Source organism: Lissotriton helveticus, chromosome 11, assembly GCF_964261635.1.
Source record: "Lissotriton helveticus chromosome 11, aLisHel1.1, whole genome shotgun sequence".
Classification (NCBI taxonomy): Eukaryota; Metazoa; Chordata; class Amphibia; order Caudata; family Salamandridae; genus Lissotriton; species Lissotriton helveticus.
Genome location: NC_136072.1, coordinates 905,560,850 through 905,582,105, shown reverse-complemented (window position 1 = coordinate 905,582,105; position 21,256 = coordinate 905,560,850). Strand labels below are relative to the sequence as shown.

Genomic DNA, 21,256 nt, shown 5'->3' with positions numbered 1-21,256 from the left:
CAATGAAGTCTGTTACCCAAAAAAATGCATGGTTGTTCCTATCCCTCACACTTCGCTTTATCCCAATTCTTTCCCACATTTCAGATGTCCATCTTCCTGTTCACTCTCTTACCAGTAGAAAAATTAGTTTTTTCTTCTTCTTCCACCTGAGCCGCCTTCTTGGAAGATGCTGTAGAAAAGATCCCCATAGGAGCCCATTCCAAATACAATGGCACATGCTGAAACTAAAAGAGAATACAAAAATGAGGAAACATGTGGTAGGAGGATGGTCGATGTTCATAAGAACAAAGTACTTAGAGAAATTGAACCATGTAACTCTTAATTGGCACACATATATTAGAAAGAATATGGGAAAGAACTTGCCACACATATTCCCAAATAACACCTTTGTCTACATTTTTAGACTTACTTTTTGATAAACAAACCTGGCTCGAACATCATGAGGCACAAACATATACTAAACAGAGCCCTGTAGCTAGATTGTGTCACCATACATCCCGTAGCAAGGAGAGTGGATGAACCTTTGTTAATCAGAGGAAGTTGACCAACATACCAGATTTATTGCACTGAGTAACTTGCTCATATGCTTACATCCAGCTCACCTCCTTCTCTTACAATTAATGGGGAACTCCCAAATATTAGGAACTCTAGGTTGATAACTGCTGAGATGGCTAGTATAAATGAAACTATTAGTTTCAAACCCAGATTTATTGCATTGAGTAACTTGCTCATATGCTTACATCAAGCTCACCTCCTTCTCTTACAATTAATGGGGAATTCCCAAATATTAGGAACTCTAGGTTGATAACTGCTGAGATGGCTAGTATAAAGGAAACTATTAGTTTCAACCCCTGTTTACAGAAGGCAGCAATAATTATCAACGAGGCTGAGCTGTTAATCAGGAAATGTTACAGATTTCCACAAGGAGTATTTCCAATATAGTTCACAGTTAATATATTTTCAATCGGTCCACAACATAGCCAAGAACACATCTGTAAATCATCTTTAAACATTAAACACAAAGGGAAATATTTGCAAGCAGTTTTAAGAAAAACAATTCTTAACATGGTACACAGAGAATTAGTCACTGCTCATTTAAGGCCATCAATTCTGTTACATCCACATTACCCTACACAAGCCCTACATAAGCCCCTCAATTCTGTTTCAGCCTACATGAGAGAAAATATATTTATGAAACTTTGGAGGGTGCAAGTTGTTTACCAAAAAAAGAAGATACAGAGCAAACCTACCTATAGGAAAGATTTCCTTTTACATCATGGCATATTCATTATGTGATAACCATTAGGAACAAATAAAAGTCAGTAGTCGCTCACAAATGTTGATAAAGAGATGAAATGTAAATTAATTAAACAGGTCAATTTTGAAACCAACTCTTCTGTAGTATTTAAAGAATGTGTGAACTGATGTCTGTAGCAGCATATCAAATATCCAGAGTTGATCTGCCTCCTAACACCAATGATGTTGTGCCATTTCTCTGGAAAAGTTAGCGCTAGGTCTACATAGAATTTTACAATTTGCACTTGGATAACAAATTAATGCAAGAATAAATCAGTATTTTATATCTTGATGTAGGGGATCCTGTTTTTTTAATCACACTCGATACAAAGAACTTTGCAGATGTTGTGGTCAATGGTGGCTGAAAGAAATGGAGAATCAAACACCACAATTATCAGCCAGCCTCCACAAAGTGGAGCACAAGTACCTTGGTTCTAAAGCAGGAAGAAAAACTGCTTGAAAGGAGTCAAGTAGCTTACTCACTGAAGTTGGCTATAGACAAGCTTTTGTAACAATTTGCGTAGAAAAAGTAACAAAGACAATGGATGAAAACTAACCTGAGCTGTCGAATTTCTTAAGTAGAGGTTTAAACATAACTGATTTCCCAATTGTGGGGCACGTTTGAGAGATGTGTTAAAATATTAGACAAGTTAATTATAATAAATAAACCAAGTTGTTTCAGGACTCTGACAAGACACAGATGTTCTAGAGATAATTGACCTAAGATGGGACTCTGACTGGTTCCAACATTTCCAGCAATACATTAGAGGCTTTACAAATTAGATCAATATTGCATTTCTGTGTCTATGGCACGTATTTTTTTATCTAACGTGTGAGCAATTTTGTATGATTTTAACACAGAAGAAACTCAAAAGAGTTGTCAAGCAGGCTAAACAAAACAGATTGCACGGATTTAGGGTACTCGCACTCAGAAATAATATAAAAAACTTACTCTGGCAGGTTAGTCTTCTGCCTAATTTATTCAGAAAAGTATGCTGTATTTCCTGTGGGAATCTTTTTTTTACCCAATTGCTAAAGACACATCAGCGTTTCTTTGGTCTCCTTCACTTCCTCGCGTCTTAACAAACCTCAAACTTTAATGTCCTGAGCTCAGAGGAAAACTGAAAGTTGTTTTGGAATGGAAAGTCTTCCAAGAGAATAACGCACCTGAAGTTAGACATGATTTATCAGCAGGCGTGTTATGGGTTCGAAGCTTTTTCCCCTCAAATTTTTATTAGGCATCAGGTTTTGCAAGCAAGCATTATATTCCACGTTAATTTTAGATTATGTTTATACATCAGATAATTGTTTTAGTACGGTGACCTATTTAACTAGAAATCATTTGCTAAAATATACATATTCTAACAGACAATGACGATTCTTGTACATACAAACGAACATCCGTCCAATGAATTGTCAACAATACATTTTTAAAGAAACTTTTGGTCCCTCCCTTCTAATTCCCTCCCACATTAGTCCCCTCCCCAAAACCTTTCCCTTAACTTGGCTGCTATGAACTAATCTGTCCTGTTCCACAATGTTTCCAGCCAGGGCAAGAGTCCCGACAAGGTAGGTGAAAGAGGAGAGGAGGAGGAGGAGGAGGAGGAGGAGGAAGAAGAGAGGGGAAGGGAGTAGGCACACATATGCACTCCATGGTATATTTAGGAATCAAGCACTTCATGTAGAGTCATGTGGTGTTTACCAACAATCTTCGGCCTCCTCACCCGTCTCAGATCTAAATTGTACAATCAGATGAGCCCAGTCCAAGGAGATTGGCTTTCTCCGAAATCCTCTGTATTCCTCATGCTGTAGCGCCTCCCTCTCAGCGGTAGCCCATTTAAGTACCTCCTCACTCCATCTACCCTCGCACGGAGGTCCATGACCCCACTCACCCTGTTTGTTGAAGTACCACATGGCAGTGGTGTTGTCCGTGAACACCTGCACTACTCTCCCGTTCACAGAAGGAAGGAATGCCTTCAGTGGAATACGGATTGCCCAAAGCTCCAGAAAGTTGATGTGGAGCCCGGACTCAGCCGGAGACCAGAGGCCGCTGATCTCTGCCTCTCCCATGTGGCCGCTCCACTCCAGAAGTGATGCATCTGTCCCTACTGTGAACTCTGTTTGGGGAAGGGAAGGGATATGCCGTTGCCTCAATCCTGGCTCGTAAGCCACCACTGTAATTGATGTGCAGTGCCCTCCGAGATCCGGGCGTAATCGGGAAGATTCCCCTGATGTTCTGCCCACTGGAACTTCAGGTCCCACTGCAGAGCCTGCATATGCCAACTGGCATAGTCCATAAGCATGAGGCCAAGTAGTTTCAGGGTCATTCCGACTGAAACCTGTGATAGAGGCTAAAAGATCGGAATCATAGCTCTAATATCCCGGACTCGCTGTTCGGGAGGATAAGCCCGAAACAGTGCTGTGTCCAGAACCGCTTCGATGAAAAGGAGCTTCTGAGAGGGAATCAGGTATGACTTCAGCACGTGGCTGGTGAACCCCAGCGAATGCATGAGGGCGCCATAGTCTGTGGGAAATGACAGCCTGGGGCGAGCCCGCCTTCAACAGCCAGTCGTCAAGATAGAGGAATACTGGAACCCCTGATCTGCGCAGATGAGCTGCAACCACAGCCATCACTTTCGCGAACCATGAGGGGTTCTGGTAAGACCAAAGGGGAGCATGGTAAACTGAAAGTGCTCGGGTCCACCGTGAACTGTAGGTAACGCCGATGGGCCGGCTGGACGGGAATGTGAAAATAAGCGTCCTGCAAGTCCAGCGCTACCATCCAGTGTCCACGGCAGACAGGACCCGAGACTGTGTCAAACATTTTTAACTTCTCCTTCCAGAGGAAGCGGTTGACGTTCCTGAGATCCAAGATAGGACACAGGCCCTTGTCCTTCTTGGGCACCAGAAAGTAGTGGTTATAAAAACCACAACCTACTTCTGGGGCAGGAGCTCGCTCAATGGCCCCCTTGGCCAAGAGAGCCGTAACTTCCTGTTGGATAAGGGCCAAGTGATCCTCCGACATGCGATGGAATTGAGGTGGCATGGATGGAGGGGTAGTCCTGAAGAGGAGGGAGTAGCCCCTTCTGACTATCTGCAAAACTCAACGTGATGCTGAGCTAGTGGGCAGATCCGGAAGCCCACTGGGGTATGGTTGCCCTGAAAGGTCGGACAAGGAGGGCTTGGAGGCTGCTGAAGAGGGGGAGCTGGTGGACTGGCCCGCCCGCTTGCCCCCCAGACCCACAACGGGGGACTCACGTCCCCGGCTGCGTAGACGCTGGACAGCTTGCGCAGGCCTGCGGCTCTGGGCGGAACGTGGCGGGCACCCTTCTGTAGCCACCAAAGGGGCGAAAAGCAGGCTGCGCTGGGCGGGAGGTGGAAGCGGGTCCCAAGGATCTGGCCGTAGCCCTGGAGTCCTTAAGCCCTCGAGCGCGTTGTCTGCCTTGTCATCAAATCAGCTATGGCAATCAAAGGGCATGTCCAAAAGTGTTGCTTGGACATCACCCGAAAAGCCAGTGGACCTCAGCCAGGCGTAGCGTCTCAGGGCTACTGATGTTGAAATCATCCAGCTTAGTGAGTCGGCGATGTACAGCCCACATCCTATGGCAAACTTTGCCATGTCTCTCCCTTCAACAACTGCACGGGAGAGCACGGCCCAAGTCTCCTCCGGGCACTGTGGCAGCACCTGCGCGACCAAGTCCCACACCGAGTGGCAGTAATGGCCCAAGAGACATGCGGTGTTCGCCGACTGCAGTCCTAAGCAGGAGGAAGAAAACATCCTCCCAGGGTGGTCCAGCTTTTTGGATTCCCTACCAGGTGGTGCGGTAGGGAATGCGCCCTTGAAGTCAAGGCTTGGACCCCCAAGCTCTCAGGGGTGGATGTTAGGAGAGGAAAATGAGTCACCCGGGGCCGGGATGTGGCATGCAATCATCCTGTTCACAGGTACCTCTGTGTTGGACTTGGATCAAGTGCCCAAAAGGATGTCTGTAAGGGCCTCATTGAATAGCAGCAGGGGCTCCGAAGAGGCCGCTGCCGGCTGTAGCACCTCGGTTAGGAGGTTAGTCCTGACCGCCACCATAGGAAGCTCAAGGTTTAGGGCCTTGGCAGCCCTACGCAACACCAAAGCGTAAAATGAACCCTCCTCCCTAGCCACGGTAGGGGGAGATAGCATGCTAAGGTCAAGGGAGGTGTCCAGACCACTGGCCTCACCCAACTCCTCTCTCAAGTCCGGACCCTATAACTGGTCTGCCAAAGGGTCCACAGACCCTTCCCAGTCCTCCTCACCCTCCTCTGGCAGTCACTCGGGCCGATAGGGAACACCAGTGGAGAACAGTGGTACAAAAGTAACGGTTATGTTAAGTTATGTTATGTTATAGTGACTTATATAGCGCTCAGCTGCCCCAGCAAAGGGGCGTCCCGGTGCTTCTGGCAGCTCACAGACAACCGACTACGATGAAGCTCAGCAAGACGCCGGTCCTGACGTGGGTCAATTCCGGTCGGCCTCCGTGTCCACATCGAAGGGGAGCCAAAGTCAACGTCGGCTGAGGACACAACCGGCGCCAGAGGTGTCACCACTGGATTCAGCGACAGAGGTGTCACAAGGTCGACCGGTGCCGATCCAGATCCAGGCCTGGATCCCTGGGGGCCCTGCGACACCGGAGCCGAAGCCGCCGGCATCAAAGGCCTAGAGCCCCAGCTGAGTCCACAGGGCCCGAAGGCGCGTCGGCAGAGTCGGGGTGCCCAAAGATGGAATGGAGGGCTTCGTAAAAGCTACGAAGTTGGGCAGGGATCGATCCGGCTCCCGGGATGGGAGGGAAGTCCAGGGTCAACCCAACAGGCTCCACAGGCGGAGCCGGACGACTACCTTCCACTAACCGCGTTGCGTCGGCCGACAGACGAGGAGAATGCGAAGAGTGACGGTGCTTCTTCGCCTTCTTCTTGTGCTTTGATTTACCTGAAGATGAAGACTTTGACGAGGAGTGGTGGTGACGACTCCGCGACCGGTCCCGCGACCTCACTCTTGGCCAGGACCTCGAATGGTGTGGAGTGGACTGCCGAGCCTTGAGAAGCTTTCAGGACCTCTCCCGCAAAGACTTTTGGTTCATGGCGCAGCAGTCTGAGCACGACTTTGGGTCGTGGTCGCACTCCAAACGGCAAAGGCACGCAAGGTGCGGGCCGTAACCAACATCAGCTTGTGACAGGAGTCACAAGCCGTGAAGCTGGTTCGAGGACGGGACATCCCTGTGTGCATCAATAGTCGAACGACTCGAAAAGATGTCGATAAAAAGTCGCAAAAAGAGAGTCAAAAAGTGACTTGAGGTACCGCTCTCTCCGGATCTACGCTGGCTAGCACAGAAAAAGAAAGAACTGACATCGGAGCGCAGGGCGGCGTCTAAGTGGACACTGCGATGTCATTCCAGCGACCACGATGCCAACGAAGAACGTGGAGCCGACTGACGCCACCCACCACGTGCAGGGGTACTGCTGAAGAAAAATTCTCCAGATCCAGTCTGACACCTTGGAGTAATTCTAAGGTGAGGAATCCATAACTAATTGTCTCTTTCAGATTGGAAGTTTAGCTGCAGGATAATGAATGTTTGTCAAAAGTCCAGAACAAACTTCGTCAAGGGTTAACCTACAGCTGACCTAAGAGAACTATATAAAGGCTAGGAGAGGCTCCTTTCCCCGTGCGTTTATGGACCTCTCCTCTGCTTTCAACATGGTAAACAGTGGGAAGCTGTGGAAGGGCATGGCCACGATGGGAATTGATCAGGATTCGGGCTATTAGAAAAAATGCACTGGGATATTACTAAAAGGGTCAGGTATGGCAAAGGTGGGGAACTCTCTATGAATATTCAGTAACACTTAGGGGTTAGACAAGGGTGTGTTATGGCTCCTCTTTCGTTCCTTATCTACAATAATGATTTAGAATCATACCTGACCAAATAGGGAAAGATATGACCGGAATTAAGTCAAGAGCTCTTTCAGTTTTGTTGTACGCAGATGAGGCTGTTTTAATTGCAAGGACCGCTAATGGTTTAAAGCTTTTTTTGGAAAAATTTTATGGGAGGGTCTTGATCTTAAAATTAATCTACAAAAATCGTTTAGAATGAGTTAGGCTCAAGAAATGTGAAAATCAGGTCATTCTTTTTAGTGGGGACGGAAATCTCAAGAGTGAATACTGTAATGTACTTGGGCCTTTCTTTAAACTCAAATTTAACCTGGCAAAATTTGTACCACTCTAGGGCTACCCAAACTCAAGAAGCTGTGGAGTGGATCTTCTAATTTGCTAGACGCTTGATTCAAAACCCGATTAGATAAATGAGAGAGATCTACGAGAATAAATGTGTCTCTGTGGCGACTTACAGTGCAGGAGGGTGGGGATATAAAGGCCCAGGCAAAAATAGCAGGTAGAAAATAAGCGTATGTGTAAATTGTTGGCTGTCCCACAATCAAACTCCGCTTTTATGTGTCTTTCAGAGTTGGGTCTGGCCCCTTGAGGGATAAGATAAAGCTGGAATCCCTATTGATATGACTGGGGTCTGGAAGTGCAACTACGAAGGTTATAATGGAATTTTGTCTCTCCTTGAATAATATGTATGCCATACTATGGTTTAGTTATATAAGGAAGGAATTCATAGAGCTGGGATTTTTGGAATTGTTCTGCAACCCAACAAGTATTGCTTCTAATGCTATACCTAAAGTACAGGACATTTTCAAAATTAGACCAGGCAGACTCCTCCAGGCGCTTTTGACAAATTGACTGCAAGTATCAACTATAATTTAATTGCAATAGCTTGGGTACACGGAGTGGCGTTGCCACCCTCCCCTGCATTTAGCACACTTTTGTGTACGATGTTGATAATTTGTTTGGATACTTATTTCTCTTCAGTGTTGAATGGTTTGTTTGGGGTGTCTAACTGTATTCTTACTGGATATGTTCCCTGCTTTAGGGTGTGCAGGGACGGGAGGGGGTGGTTTATCATATTCCTGGCTATATTTACTGCTGCTCCATTTAATTAGTTGTACACATTGCCACATTAATACCGACAACAATTTGAATGCAATGTTTAACAGAACAATATGCCTGCTATAGATGATTTACCTACCTCTTCCAACCTCAAAATTATCATTTATAATGTTAGGGGGTTGAACAATGCAAAGAATGGAAGGAATGTAGTGCAATATCTAGAGACATGGTATTGATATTGCATTTCTGCAAGAGACTCACCTCCCTAGAACAGAGGCTACTTCGTTTGCTTCCACTTTGGGTCCTCACAGATATTTCGCTGGGTTCAGTACCTATGCTCGTGGTACTGCCATTTTAATACATAAACGCTTGCCATTTCACCTACATAAAGTACATAATTACACATAGGGCTGCTACACCATGGTAACGGGACAATAAATGGGCCACTGTGTAGCCCTAGTGAACATATACGCCCCTAACATAGATTGGCCGGAGTATTTTCATGATGTACATTGCTACATTCTGCAAATGGAGGCAGAGTTTACATGCATGGGGGAGATTTTAATTTACTAATTGACCCAAAACTACACAGCTCTTCCGTTTCCTCAGATGCTAAGCCGCAAGCGCGCCAAGCTCTGTTTGAGCTTTGCGATTCAATTGGACTTTTGGATATTTGGCAATGACAACATCAGACCACCCCCGCCTACACACATTATGCCGCCCCTTATGATACCTGGACCAGATTAGATTATTGGTTAATTACTCCAAATTTGTCTACTTGGTACAAACGTATTAAACTACTCCCCAGAATGTCTTCGGACCATGCCCCAGTGGTTTTGGACTTGCTGGTCCCTAGGCCTGAAGGGGTGGAAAGACAGTGGCGATTCCCTGGATGGGTACTGCTAGATGGTCTCTTTCGAGCAGAGCTTCATGTAGCTATTGAAGAATATTTTGAATTAAACATGGGTTCAGTTGTTATTCGTGAGACACTCTGGGAGGCTTTTAAGGCCTACCTCCGTGGCGTTTGCATTTCTAAACATGCAGGAGTATTAAAAGATCTCAGAGCTACAATTATGAGCATTGAGTGAAAATTAGAAGCTCTAGATAGGGAGCAGGCTGCCCAACCCGACACCACACGATATGGCACTAGATTGACCCTACTGAATTTAGGGAGGCCGCAGAAATGGAAACTCTTTTTTTAACCAAATACAGTAAGGCCCGCGATATGGAGAGGGGGATAGGCCAGAGAAGACATTGGCCAGGCTGTTGAAACCCAACACTGGACGTGCTTATATCACTGAGATTCGCACCCATGAAGGACAGGTTCTCACAAGAACAACGGAAATACGAGATTAATTTTTATCATACTACTTAAACCTGTACACTTCCTGGAGAGACGATGATGGCTCTGCACAAGCAACCTACCTGGCAGAGATTGTGGTGGTCTGGCTAGGAACATTTATGCAGTAGTTCCTTGCGGAACCCTTTCCGAAAAAGGCAATCTCCAGCATGGTAGACGCAATCAATGGATTCACGACCCCTGGTCTAGACAGATTATCTGGAGATTTTTATAAGGCTTATAAAGACCTATTGGTACCGCATTTGCTTGAAGTTTATAATTAAGCCTGGGACAAGGCGAATTGCCCCCAAGACAACGGGAAGCTGTAATTATACTACTTCCCACACCGGGTCAGGATCTGTCGTCATGTGGAGCATATCGGCCACTTCGCTCATGAACTTAGATTATAAAGTCTTGGCCAAAATGATTGCGTCTTGTCTAGCCCTGTTATTAGGCAGGAGCATTTCCCCAGCTCAATCTGGTTTAATACCCTATAGACCGACTGCCCTGAATCTGAGGATGCTATTTGCTGTCCTGCACAGAATTTCACCAGAGGTCCCTGCTGCCGCGATATTACTTGACTCCGAAAAGACCTTTGATTCTCTGGAATGGCCATTTTCGTGGCAGTGATGCGCAAATTGGGCATGCCAAAGGGTTTTATAGCTCTCACTGCGCTCCTATACCAGAACCCCACAGTCTTTCTGCCTTTCTCGGGGCACCAGACAGAGGTGACTGCTTTCCCCTTTACTTTTAATTATAGCAATGGACCCTCTGGTTAGGCACTTTCAAGAACGTCATCTTCATAGTTTGACAGTTTGACTTCTTCAGTTTGACTCACGAAGCAGGGAGACGCTGTCACTACGCTTAGCGCGAAGGACAGCAGTTATTTACTGAATTGTTGCGCTTGTTTTTAACTTCACTTATTCTTAAACTCACCTCATTGCCGCTTCCCCGGTCCACCGCTGACTTTAGGTCGGATTGTTGTGGAGGGAAGACGGACTCACCGCACACAGCGGAAGTGACTAGACTTCTGTTTTACATCCTGCGCCGGGGGTGCGCCAAAGGCAAGCCCGTCTGCGCCCGTCCGTGCCAGTACATAGCCTATCGCCAGGATCGCTGGTCGAGGTGAGTCGGTTGGGCACACCTATTCCAGGGAAGCTCATCTAGATCTGAACATTTCAGGCTTCTGATGTAATAGGACCCCACTCCATCCTCTGAGTGGTCCTTTCCACTGTTCATGTGGGATGTTCTCTCTACCTAAACCAACGATACTTATGCCCCCCTAAAGCCATCTGCCCTCAACAACGGCTACTTATCTTTCAGCTGAATGTAAGATCTTTAGCTAAACATTACGCTGAGGTATACGATCTCATTGAGGATAAAAACCCTGATATTTTTTTCCACTGAGACCTGGCTGCAGGACGACATGACCACAGTCCTTAATCTGGCTGTGCCGCCCGGTTATTCCGTGCATACTATAAACAGGCCAACGAGAGGAGGGGGTATTGCAGTGATTGTCAATTCTCGCTACCCTTGCCTTTTCACTAAAGTTGATATTGAAGGATGCGAATGTGCCCGCTTTAGCATTCTGATTAACCCTCATCTGACCCTCTCTGGGGTCCTGGTGTATAGGCCCCCTGGGCAAGCCAGCAGTTTTGTAAATGCATTTCTAGAAGCAGTGGGTACACTGACTGTAGGAACCGCAAATTTTAGTATTTTCGGAGACTTGAATCTTCATTTGATCTTACCTTAGATAAAAAATATAAGCAGCTTGCTAGCAGATCTAGCAGCCTTTCAACTGCACCAGTTAGTCGCGAGCCCCACCCATTGCGGGGGACATCTATTAGATCCCATCTTTTCTAATATGGAAGCTGTGGCAGTAGCGGCCCCTATTCCGGTCCCTTGGTCCGATCATATGCTGGTAGGCATGTCCCTACCTTTAAAAGAATCATCAGGTATAGTTATCAGTCAACCAGTATACAAGCGCCCCTGGTGGAAATTACGATTAGACGATTTTTACGCCCTGCTCAGAACAGTCCCCTTTGAATCTTTTGAGAACGCAGAGTCAGGGTCTGAGATGTTTTGCATCTGGTTAACCCGGGCTCTGGATTCTTTGATCCCGGCCAGCTGGATCAAAGGCCGCTCCCAAGAATCTAGCCCATGGTATAATGAGTCTCTGATGACTCTGAGGAAAACCTGCAAAAAAATTGAACGGAAATGGAGGAAAGTGTACGGTCCAGAAATAAAAGTGCAATATATTGCAGCACACAAAAACTATCACAGAGCAATTTGCAGGACACTTTCTTATTATGCCAAGGAGATCAGGCTCAGCCCGAATCCTTCAAAATGTATTTTTAAAATCTTGAAAGATCTCAGCGGCAAAAAAGCCTTGACACCCGCAACTATCTCTGAATTACACTGTGAAGAATTGGCTTCCTTCTTTGTGGAGAAAGTTTGTGTAATTTATAGATCTTTTTTGCCTACACCTTTACCCATCCCTTCTAGTCCTGAGCCAACCATCAAACTCATGGCGATTCCTGAAATCTAAAGCTGTGGAGAGATGGCGGCACTCGTGGTAGAAAATGTTCGCAAATGTAAATAATGTAAGATGGGTTATTCGTATTTTGGGTGCCAGGAAGTAGTCCCTTCCGGCCGGTAGGGACTGATACTTGTACTAAACAAAGAGGGAGTGCAAGAACCACCTGCACTATTTCCAAAGGCACTCCGATGGGAGGATGAACTCCTGTATTATATTTTCATCACAAGGTGTTGAAGATATTAAACAAACGTAGTCGAATGGTAATCCATTTTGGAAGTTCGTTTAATCGATGAGTCACATATTACATCATAGTGACTAATTTGCAAAGTAGTATATTGATTTTACTTCTTAATGACATCCATTGATCAATACATCATCCCTATGCATTTCGGGCTGAGCCCTTCGTCAGGGAACAGCGAAAGATCTGAAAATAAACATACTGGTATCAGGAAGGGGAGCTCGCAACCACGAGGTATATGATACGGTCAGGAGAGTAAAACAAGGCAGAGCATGCAAGTTCCAACGTGTAGCGGAAATGGTAAAATTAAAAAGGTCTCTAGTGAGTCAAGTCTGTGATGGGAAAAATAAATGGTCAATGACGTGAGGGTTAAAAAGACACCCGTTAAGTGCATGAATAAAGTGTGTGAATGTCAAAGCGAGCCGGCAAAGAGGAACGATCATCCGTGTGTGGAACCCAACGATAATGTGCACTGGGGAAAAAAACAAGTGTGTGCTTGGTTAGAAAACATGAGGGTGACGGTCAAAGAATGTCAAAAGGCTTACCAGATATCAGGTATAGCGGCGCATGACATGCGAGGCTGCCGAGGGTCGGTGTTCTGTTAGGTGAACGCGGAAGTAAGTACGCGGTTAAGGAAATGGAAAACGGACTGCCGTAAATGTTAGTAACAGTGAGGATGTGCCGGTGATAGAACAATCGTAAAGTAGAAGACAAGAAACATGACAATGGCCGTGGCCTAATATAATACTGTGAATGTAATAATCAGACAAAGTGAAGCCATGTAGATATTTGTACATATGGACATAAACAATATGAGCCGGTGGCGGCGGCCATCTTGGAATGGTCAATCACGAAATTCGATGAATGGAGGTATCATCACAAACATAAAAGCAAGTCCAATAATGTGCATCATAGTGGTAAACAAAGTGTTGGGGCTGAAAAAAGATAAATCTAAAAAGAGCAGAGAGATGACACGTAAAAGGATAATGGAGGAGAAAAAGAACCAAAGGTAGGGTAAAAAGTAAAAGGAAATGACAAACAGTTAGGGAGGGTAGGAAGGGAAACAATATGTAAATGCTAGGTAAACATGTAAAAATGGATGAGATAATGGATATGAAACAAGGATTAGTGAGATAGTAAATACAAAACGAGGATGCAGAATGTTAACGCATGGGATAGGACATGTGAGTGTGGAAGACAGGATTAGAAAATATGTACATTGAGACAACGACTCATTATAGGAAACAACTGTATTCGAGTCTGTCATTGAGGCCCTTAGGCTGGCAAGCATCAAGTCTCTTGATCCAAACGGTTTCCCTCTGGAGTAGTATTTTTCTGTTGTCAGCGCCTGGTCTCAGTGGGACAACCTCTCAGTTGACTCACGTTATGTTGGTGTGTAGTGAAGTGAGCCGCCAAAGGTGCTTTGATGGATTTGTTTCTGATTGTACTTTTGTGTTCGGTCAAGCGAACTTTAATTTTTCTTTCAGTTTTGCCTACATACGTTGGAACTTGCATGCTCTGCCTTGTTTTACTCTCCTGACCGTATCATATACCTCGTGGTTGCGAGCTCCCCTTCCTGATACCAGTATGTTTATTTTCAGATCTTTCGCTATCCCCTGACGAAGGGCTCAGCCCGAAATGCATAGGGATGATGTATTGATCAATGGATGTCATTAAGAAGTAAAATCAATATACTACTTTGCAAATTAGTCACTATGATGTAATATGTGACTCATCGATTAAACCAACTTCCAAAATGGATTACCATTCGACTACGTTTGTTTAATATCTTCAACACCTTGTGATGAAAATATAATTCAGGAGTTCATCCTCCCATCGGAGTGCCTTTGGAAATAGTGCAGGTGGTTCTTGCACTCCCTCTTTGTTTAGTACAAGTATCAGTCCCTACCGGCCGGAAGGGATTACTTCCTGGCACCCAAAATACGAATAACCCATCTTACATTATTTACATTTGCGAACATTTTCTACCACGAGTGCCGCCATCTCTCCACAGCTTTTGATTTTCAACGCACCTCTGGCCCATTTTGGCGGGCACCAAACCCTAAAAATGTCTTACGAAGAAATTGCCAGTACCACAGCCAATCGGGCTGATACATTTGGTTTTACCCCAGAAGAAACTAATCGCATTTATGCTCTGATTCAGGAAGTTGATCCCTCTTCCACGAGCACCTTCTCCAACCCAAGTATGTTGAGACAACTACTTTATACTTCTAAGAGAATCATTAACCAACGTCTACACGCCAGAACTCTAATCAGATACCACAAAGACCAACGTATCCCGAGAGGTCTACGTATCTCTTTGAAGCCAACTCTCTGTCGGAACAACCCGAAATTCACGGAACGATGGTACGCCATCCTCAACCGATGCTCATTAGACTTAATTTTACTCATAGTTGAAGAGCTTTCGAAAGTCATCGACGATTTGGATAAAGAAATAACACAAATTCAACGCAACCTTGAAAATAATATGTCTAAAGAAGATCTAGACAAAGCTCTTGCGGACATTAATATTCAACTCGATAAATACACTAAAGAGATAAATGACAGAAAAATCAGAAAATACAAACGTGACACCATGGACTATAAACTGGGGGAGGTTTACAGTTGGGCAGAAGTTTATGCCCAACGCAGACAACAAAAACCTTACAGTAACCCATCTTCAGATGAAGGGAGCTCCACTGATGGTTCCTCTTCACAAAGAGGCAACACTAACCACGGAAGACCGTTCAGGAGTACTGCACCGCCCAAACCATCTGACAATGTTTCCCAAACTGCGGCCTCAACATCTGGTGTTCCTTTTTTAGAAATAGGCCAAACTGTCAACGTCGAACCAGGCGGAGTAGAAGCCGCCAAAGAAAAAACAACACCAATTGCCCAGGCAACCAGGAGCAAAAAACCCTAGTGATCAACATATCCAAAACGAATTTATCTCAACTACAATTGTCTACTCTTGAACGCGGAACTACTTTCGTTCCAACATACAACACTTCTGAATTGGAAACTGAGATAAGCCTATACAAATTTATGCGGACCTTAAGACTTCGACACTTTTTTACCAAAGTGTGTCCCCCCACTAGTACTCCTGTACAACACGCATGTAAAGACCTAAGAAGCAAAAGTATATTCGTGGCTCCAGTAAGTCACAAAATATTTGACTCTTTTGAAACGATCACCTTGAACTCCATCAGAGAAAATTTCAAAAAACCCAACCCCAAGTACAACAATTTCAAACGCAGGGAATCAAGAGCACTAAATCAAATTGTCAACAATCCCAACATCACTTGCAGTAAAGCTGATAAAGGGGGTGCGCTCGTAGTCATGGACAGCGATTTTTACAACAAAAGCGTAAGTGATCATGTCAGCGACATGAACCTTTACATGAAACTACCAAGTGATCCCACTGAAGTTTTTTCCAATACACTCAAGGTCATCCTTGATAAAGCATTGTCAATGGGAACGATTACGGACAAAGACCACAAATATCTCATACAACCACATCCAAAATGTCCAAGCATACATATGCTTCCAAAAATTCACAAAAATTTGAACCATCCACCGTTTCGTCCCATAGTTTCAACTAAAAACTCCATTCATGAACCTACTGGAAAGTTCATTGACTTATACCTGCAAGACATCGTTAAATCCATGTCAACTTACTTGCGTGACACAACTGACTTCCTGAACCGTCTCCAACAGGTCACACTGGAGCCTGGTAAGTCACACACTCTAGTAACTATCGACGTATGTGCTCTATATACATCGATCCCACATAACAGGGGCATTGAAGCCATTGAGTCTTTTTTACTCAACCATCCGATCGATGACGATTTGAAAGTTCTGACACTTGAACTTATACAGTTTACCTTGTATCACAGTTACTTTTCCTTCAACAATGACTACTATCTTCAACTCGTTGGAACGTCAATGGGAAATTGTGCAGCTCCCAGCTATGCGAACCTGTTCATGCACCGTATGGAACTTGATCACATTTTGAGTCACAACAAATGGTCAAACAACATCTTGACCCTATGGAGATACATCGATGACATTTTCCTTATTTGGACTGGTCAACCTGATGAAATTCTCGAATTTCTGAAATACATAAACGTTCTGGATGATCATATAAAGTTCACACACACCATCAGTCCCCACAGCTTACCATTCCTGGATGTACAGGTGACACTACTCGACAACAAACTCACAACTAACCTATTCGTTAAAGCTACGGATAGAAACAATGCTCTACTTTTTACCAGCTGTCATCCTACCCCCCTTAAAACGCATTTGCCATACTCTCAGCTATTAAGGGCCAAAAGGATTTGTTCAGAATCAGAAGCTTACGAAACATCGGAAGAAAAGATACTTCAAAGATACAGAGACCGGAGATATCCTGAGGTTACACTGCAAGCAGCCAAAAATCGTGTAGCTACAAAAACCAGGTTAGACCTTCTATTCCTACACATCAAACCCACCGGTGAACAGAGACCAGTCTTCGTATCTAAATATTCCACAAGAAGCAAGGCGATTAAGAACATCATCCTAAAAAGCTGGGATATAATTAGTTTTGAACCAGACTTTCAGGGCATCTTTAATTGTAGACCACTATTTGCATACCAGAGAGCAAAAAACATTAAGAATATTCTTGAGACTGAACCCATTAACCCTTCCGCAAAATATTCAGGCACCATACCGTGCCTCAACTGCAGCCATTGCCACATCATCATCTCAGGGAATACCATGAACCATCCAGCATCAGGGAAAGCCATTAAACTACGGACCAACGCTACCTGTGACTCCAAGAAAGTAGTATATTTACTCAAGTGTCCCTGCGGACTGCCTTATGTAGGCAAAACTGAAAGAAAAATTAAAGTTCGCTTGACCGAACACAAAAGTACAATCAGAAACAAATCCATCAAAGCACCTTTGGCGGCTCACTTCACTACACACCAACATAACGTGAGTCAACTGAGGTTCCTTGTATTAGAGGTTGTCCCACTGAGACCAGGCGCTGACAACAGAAAAATACTACTCCAGAGGGAAACCGTTTGGATCAAGAGACTTGATGCTTGCCAGCCTAAGGGCCTCAATGACAGACTCGAATACAGTTGTTTCCTATAATGAGTCGTTGTCTCAATGTACATATTTTCTAACCCTGTCTTCCACACTCACATGTCCTATCCCATGCGTTAACATTCTGCATCCTCGTTTTATATTTACTATCTCACTAATCCTTGTTTCATATCCATTATCTCATCCATTTTTACATGTTTACCTAGCATTTACATATTGTTTCCCTTCCTACCCTCCCTAACTGTTTGTCATTTCCTTTTACTTTTTACCCTACCTTTGGTTCTTTTTCTCCTCCATTATCCTTTTACGTGTCATCTCTCTGCTCTTTTTAGATTTATCTTTTTTCAGCCCCAACACTTTGTTTACCACTATGATGCACATTATTGGACTTGCTTTTATGTTTGTGATGATACCTCCATTCATCGAATTTCGTGATTGACCATTCCAAGATGGCCGCCGCCACCGGCTCATATTGTTTATGTCCATATGTACAAATATCTACATGGCTTCACTTTGTCTGATTATTACATTCACAGTATTATATTAGGCCACGGCCATTGTCATGTTTCTTGTCTTCTACTTTATGATTGTTCTATCACCGGCACATCCTCACTGTTACTAACATTTACGGCAGTCCGTTTTCCATTTCCTTAACCGCGTACTTACTTCCGCGTTCACCTAACAGAACACCGACCCTCGGCAGCCTCGCATGTCGTGCGCCGCTATACCTGATATCTGGTAAGCCTTTTGACATTCTTTGACCGTCACACTCATGTTTTCTAACCAAGCACACACTTGTTTTTTTCCCCAGTGCACATTATCGTTGGGTTCCACACACGGATGATCGTTCCTCTTTGCCGGCTCGCTTTGACATTCACACACTTTATTCATGCACTTAACGGGTGTCTTTTTAACCCTCACGTCATTGACCATTTATTTTTCCCATCACAGACTTGACTCACTAGAGACCTTTTTAATTTTACCATTTCCGCTACACGTTGGAACTTGCATGCTCTGCCTTGTTTTACTCTCCTGACCGTATCATATACCTCGTGGTTGCGAGCTCCCCTTCCTGATACCAGTATGTTCATTTTCAGATCTTTCGCTATCCCCTGACGAAGGGCTCAGCCCGAAATGCATAGGGATGATGTATTGATCAATGGATGTCATTAAGAAGTAAAATCAATATACTACTTTGCAAATTAGTCACTATGATGTAATATGTGACTCATCGATTAAACGAACTTCCAAAATGGATTACCATTCGACTACGTTTGTTTAATATCTTCAACACCTTGTGATGAAAATATAATACAGGAGTTCATCCTCCCATCGGAGTGCCTTTGGAAATAGTGCAGGTGGTTCTTGCACTCCCTCTTTGTTTGATTCCTGAAATCTCCCATGAAGAGCTCATTAGATTATGTGGGAAAATCAAGTCAGGCTCTCTTGCGGACCCCTTAAAACCTGCCCAGTTTAGGGAGGCATCCGCGCTTGTGCTTAATCCCCTTCGTCAGATAATTAACTCCTCCTTTGAATCAGCTGTGATACCGGCGAAGTGGAAACAGGCGTGGGCATCCCCCATTATTAAAAAACCTACGTTGGATCCCACTAAACCTGAGAATTTCAGGCCTATTTCTCTGCTCCCTTGGCCGGCCAAGGTGGCAGAATCTCACGTTAACAGCACTCTCTACCAGCTTTTTGTGCTCCAACAATATTCTGGATACCTCACAGCATGGCTTTCGAGCCGGTCACAGCACCGAGACGGCGCTTCTGAGCATGACGGAACATCTACAGACCATTTTGAACTCTGGTCAAACGGCGGCACAGATCCTGCTGGATCTGAGTGCCGCCTTTGACACGGTCTCGCATGCGGTTTTGTTACATCGACTGGAAGAAGCGGGTGTTGGGGGACTTGCTCTGGAGTGGTTCAGAGCCTTCTTAACAGGAAGAGCCTTTCGGGTTTCCACTCCCCCGTTCATTTCCAAGGAATGACGCATTGAGCAGGGAGTCCCCCAGGGCTCGATACTCAGTCCCACATTATTCAATCTCTATGTACAGCCACTGGCTGCGGTCGCTAAGCAATGGGAACTCTCAATGGTCTCATATGCTGACGACACGCAGCTAGTAGTGGCTCTGGCGGATGATTCCGCTTTGAGCGCCACCAGGTTTAGGAATGGCCTAACGGCCGTGGCTAACTGGATGACATCTACCTACTTGCAGTTAAATGCGAGTAAGACTGAGGTTCTATTAGTGGGGAAGAATGCCGCCGCCAGGGGTGAAAAATGGTGGCCTAATACGTTAGGGAAATTTCCCGATCCAAAATCAGAATTAAAAAATCTCGGGGTGTGGATAGATTCCTCCCTCAGCCTCCGCACTCATACTAAGAAAACGGCAGCCACATGCTTTGGGATCCTACGGGGTCTCAGACCTATTCTAAAATTCTTTGACTCTCCTACCCGCCAGCTTATAGTGCAATTGACTATCATCTCCCGCCTGGATTATGTGAGCTCCTTGTTGCTAAGGGCCAACCAGGCAGAAATTAGAAGAATGCAGCGCGTGCAAAATGCGGCAGCAAGAACTTTGGTAGGCCTCCCTCGCACACATCCGGTTGCTGACACCTTAAGTAAACTCCATTGGCTTCCTGTAGCAAAGCGGATCCAATTTAAAGCTCTCTGTCTTACATTTAAGATTTTAAAGCTCGCTACTCCACCTATGCTCTGTTCGCTACTGACTCCGTATGTCCCCCGACGTTTTCTGCATTCGGAAGGTCAGCACCTGGTAGTGGTTCCTCGGGTGAAACGCTCCCGGATGGGCGGTCGCTCTTTCCGCTATCTGGCGGCTAAAATATGGAACGCCTTGCCGTCCCAGGTGCGTGGCTTAGAGGATCTCCTGGCATTCAGGAAAGCCATCAAGACCTACCTTTTTCCTTCAAACTAGGTCTCAGGGGTGCTATGTTATGGCCTGCTGTGCTTTGTAGAGGCAGCTGCCCTCCTTGTCAGTGACAGCGCCAGGACGCCCCTTGGCTGGGGCAGCTGAGCGCTATATAAAAATTTGTAACATAACATAACATAGAGGACTACAGTTCAAGACCAGCCCCTTGCTTGTGTCTCTCTACGCAGATGATATTATACTTTATGTACGCACCCCGGAGGAGAACCTTGAACCACTCGTCAGGGAGATTATTCGTTTTGGGTTGCATTCTGGCTTGGGGATCAATTGGGAGAAATCTGTGATTTTTCCCATCACTCCCGTCACCAAGAGAAGGGACTGTGGGTTCCCTCTTGACTGGTGCTCCAACTCGACGCGGTATCTAGGGATACATATCCATAAAGATACAGAGCAGACAATTAGACTGAACTATGGTCCCGCAATGCATACTCTGGAAGAGCAAGTCAAAAGATGGATTTGCCTCCCTTTCTCTCTGGCAGGGCGAGTCGCTTTGACCAAAATGATCGTCCTCCCTCGGTTTTTATACTTGTTAAATAATATTCCGATTCTGCTTCCCAACAGTTTTTTTCTTAAACTACGGTCCCATTTGATTTTCTTAACTTGGGGTGGCAGGAATACCGGGATCAGCTGGGAAGCTATGACATTGCTTAGGCTTGGGGAGGTTTAGGGGTTCAGAACTTTCACATATATTACCTTGTAGCACAGTGCAGCTTTGCGCACTCCAGGTACTTAGAATTACATCCAGACCGGAGGCTGATCTGGTGTTGCCTGCAAAACATCACACATTATTACCTCTGGGCCTTCCAAGAGACCCTAGAGAAATTCAAACCGTTT

At 45.1% G+C, this 21,256-nt stretch overlaps 1 protein-coding gene across 1 annotated transcript in view; it reads right to left on the bottom strand.

Moving 5' to 3' along the window:
- RBM19 (RNA binding motif protein 19) overlaps nt 1-21,256 on the bottom strand; it is a 461,658-nt gene that overhangs the window by 291,375 nt on the left and 149,027 nt on the right. The window contains exon 16 of the mRNA XM_078667139.1: nt 113-224. Coding sequence (XP_078523265.1) covers nt 113-224 — 112 coding nt within the window. The remainder of the gene's footprint in view (nt 1-112; nt 225-21,256) is intronic.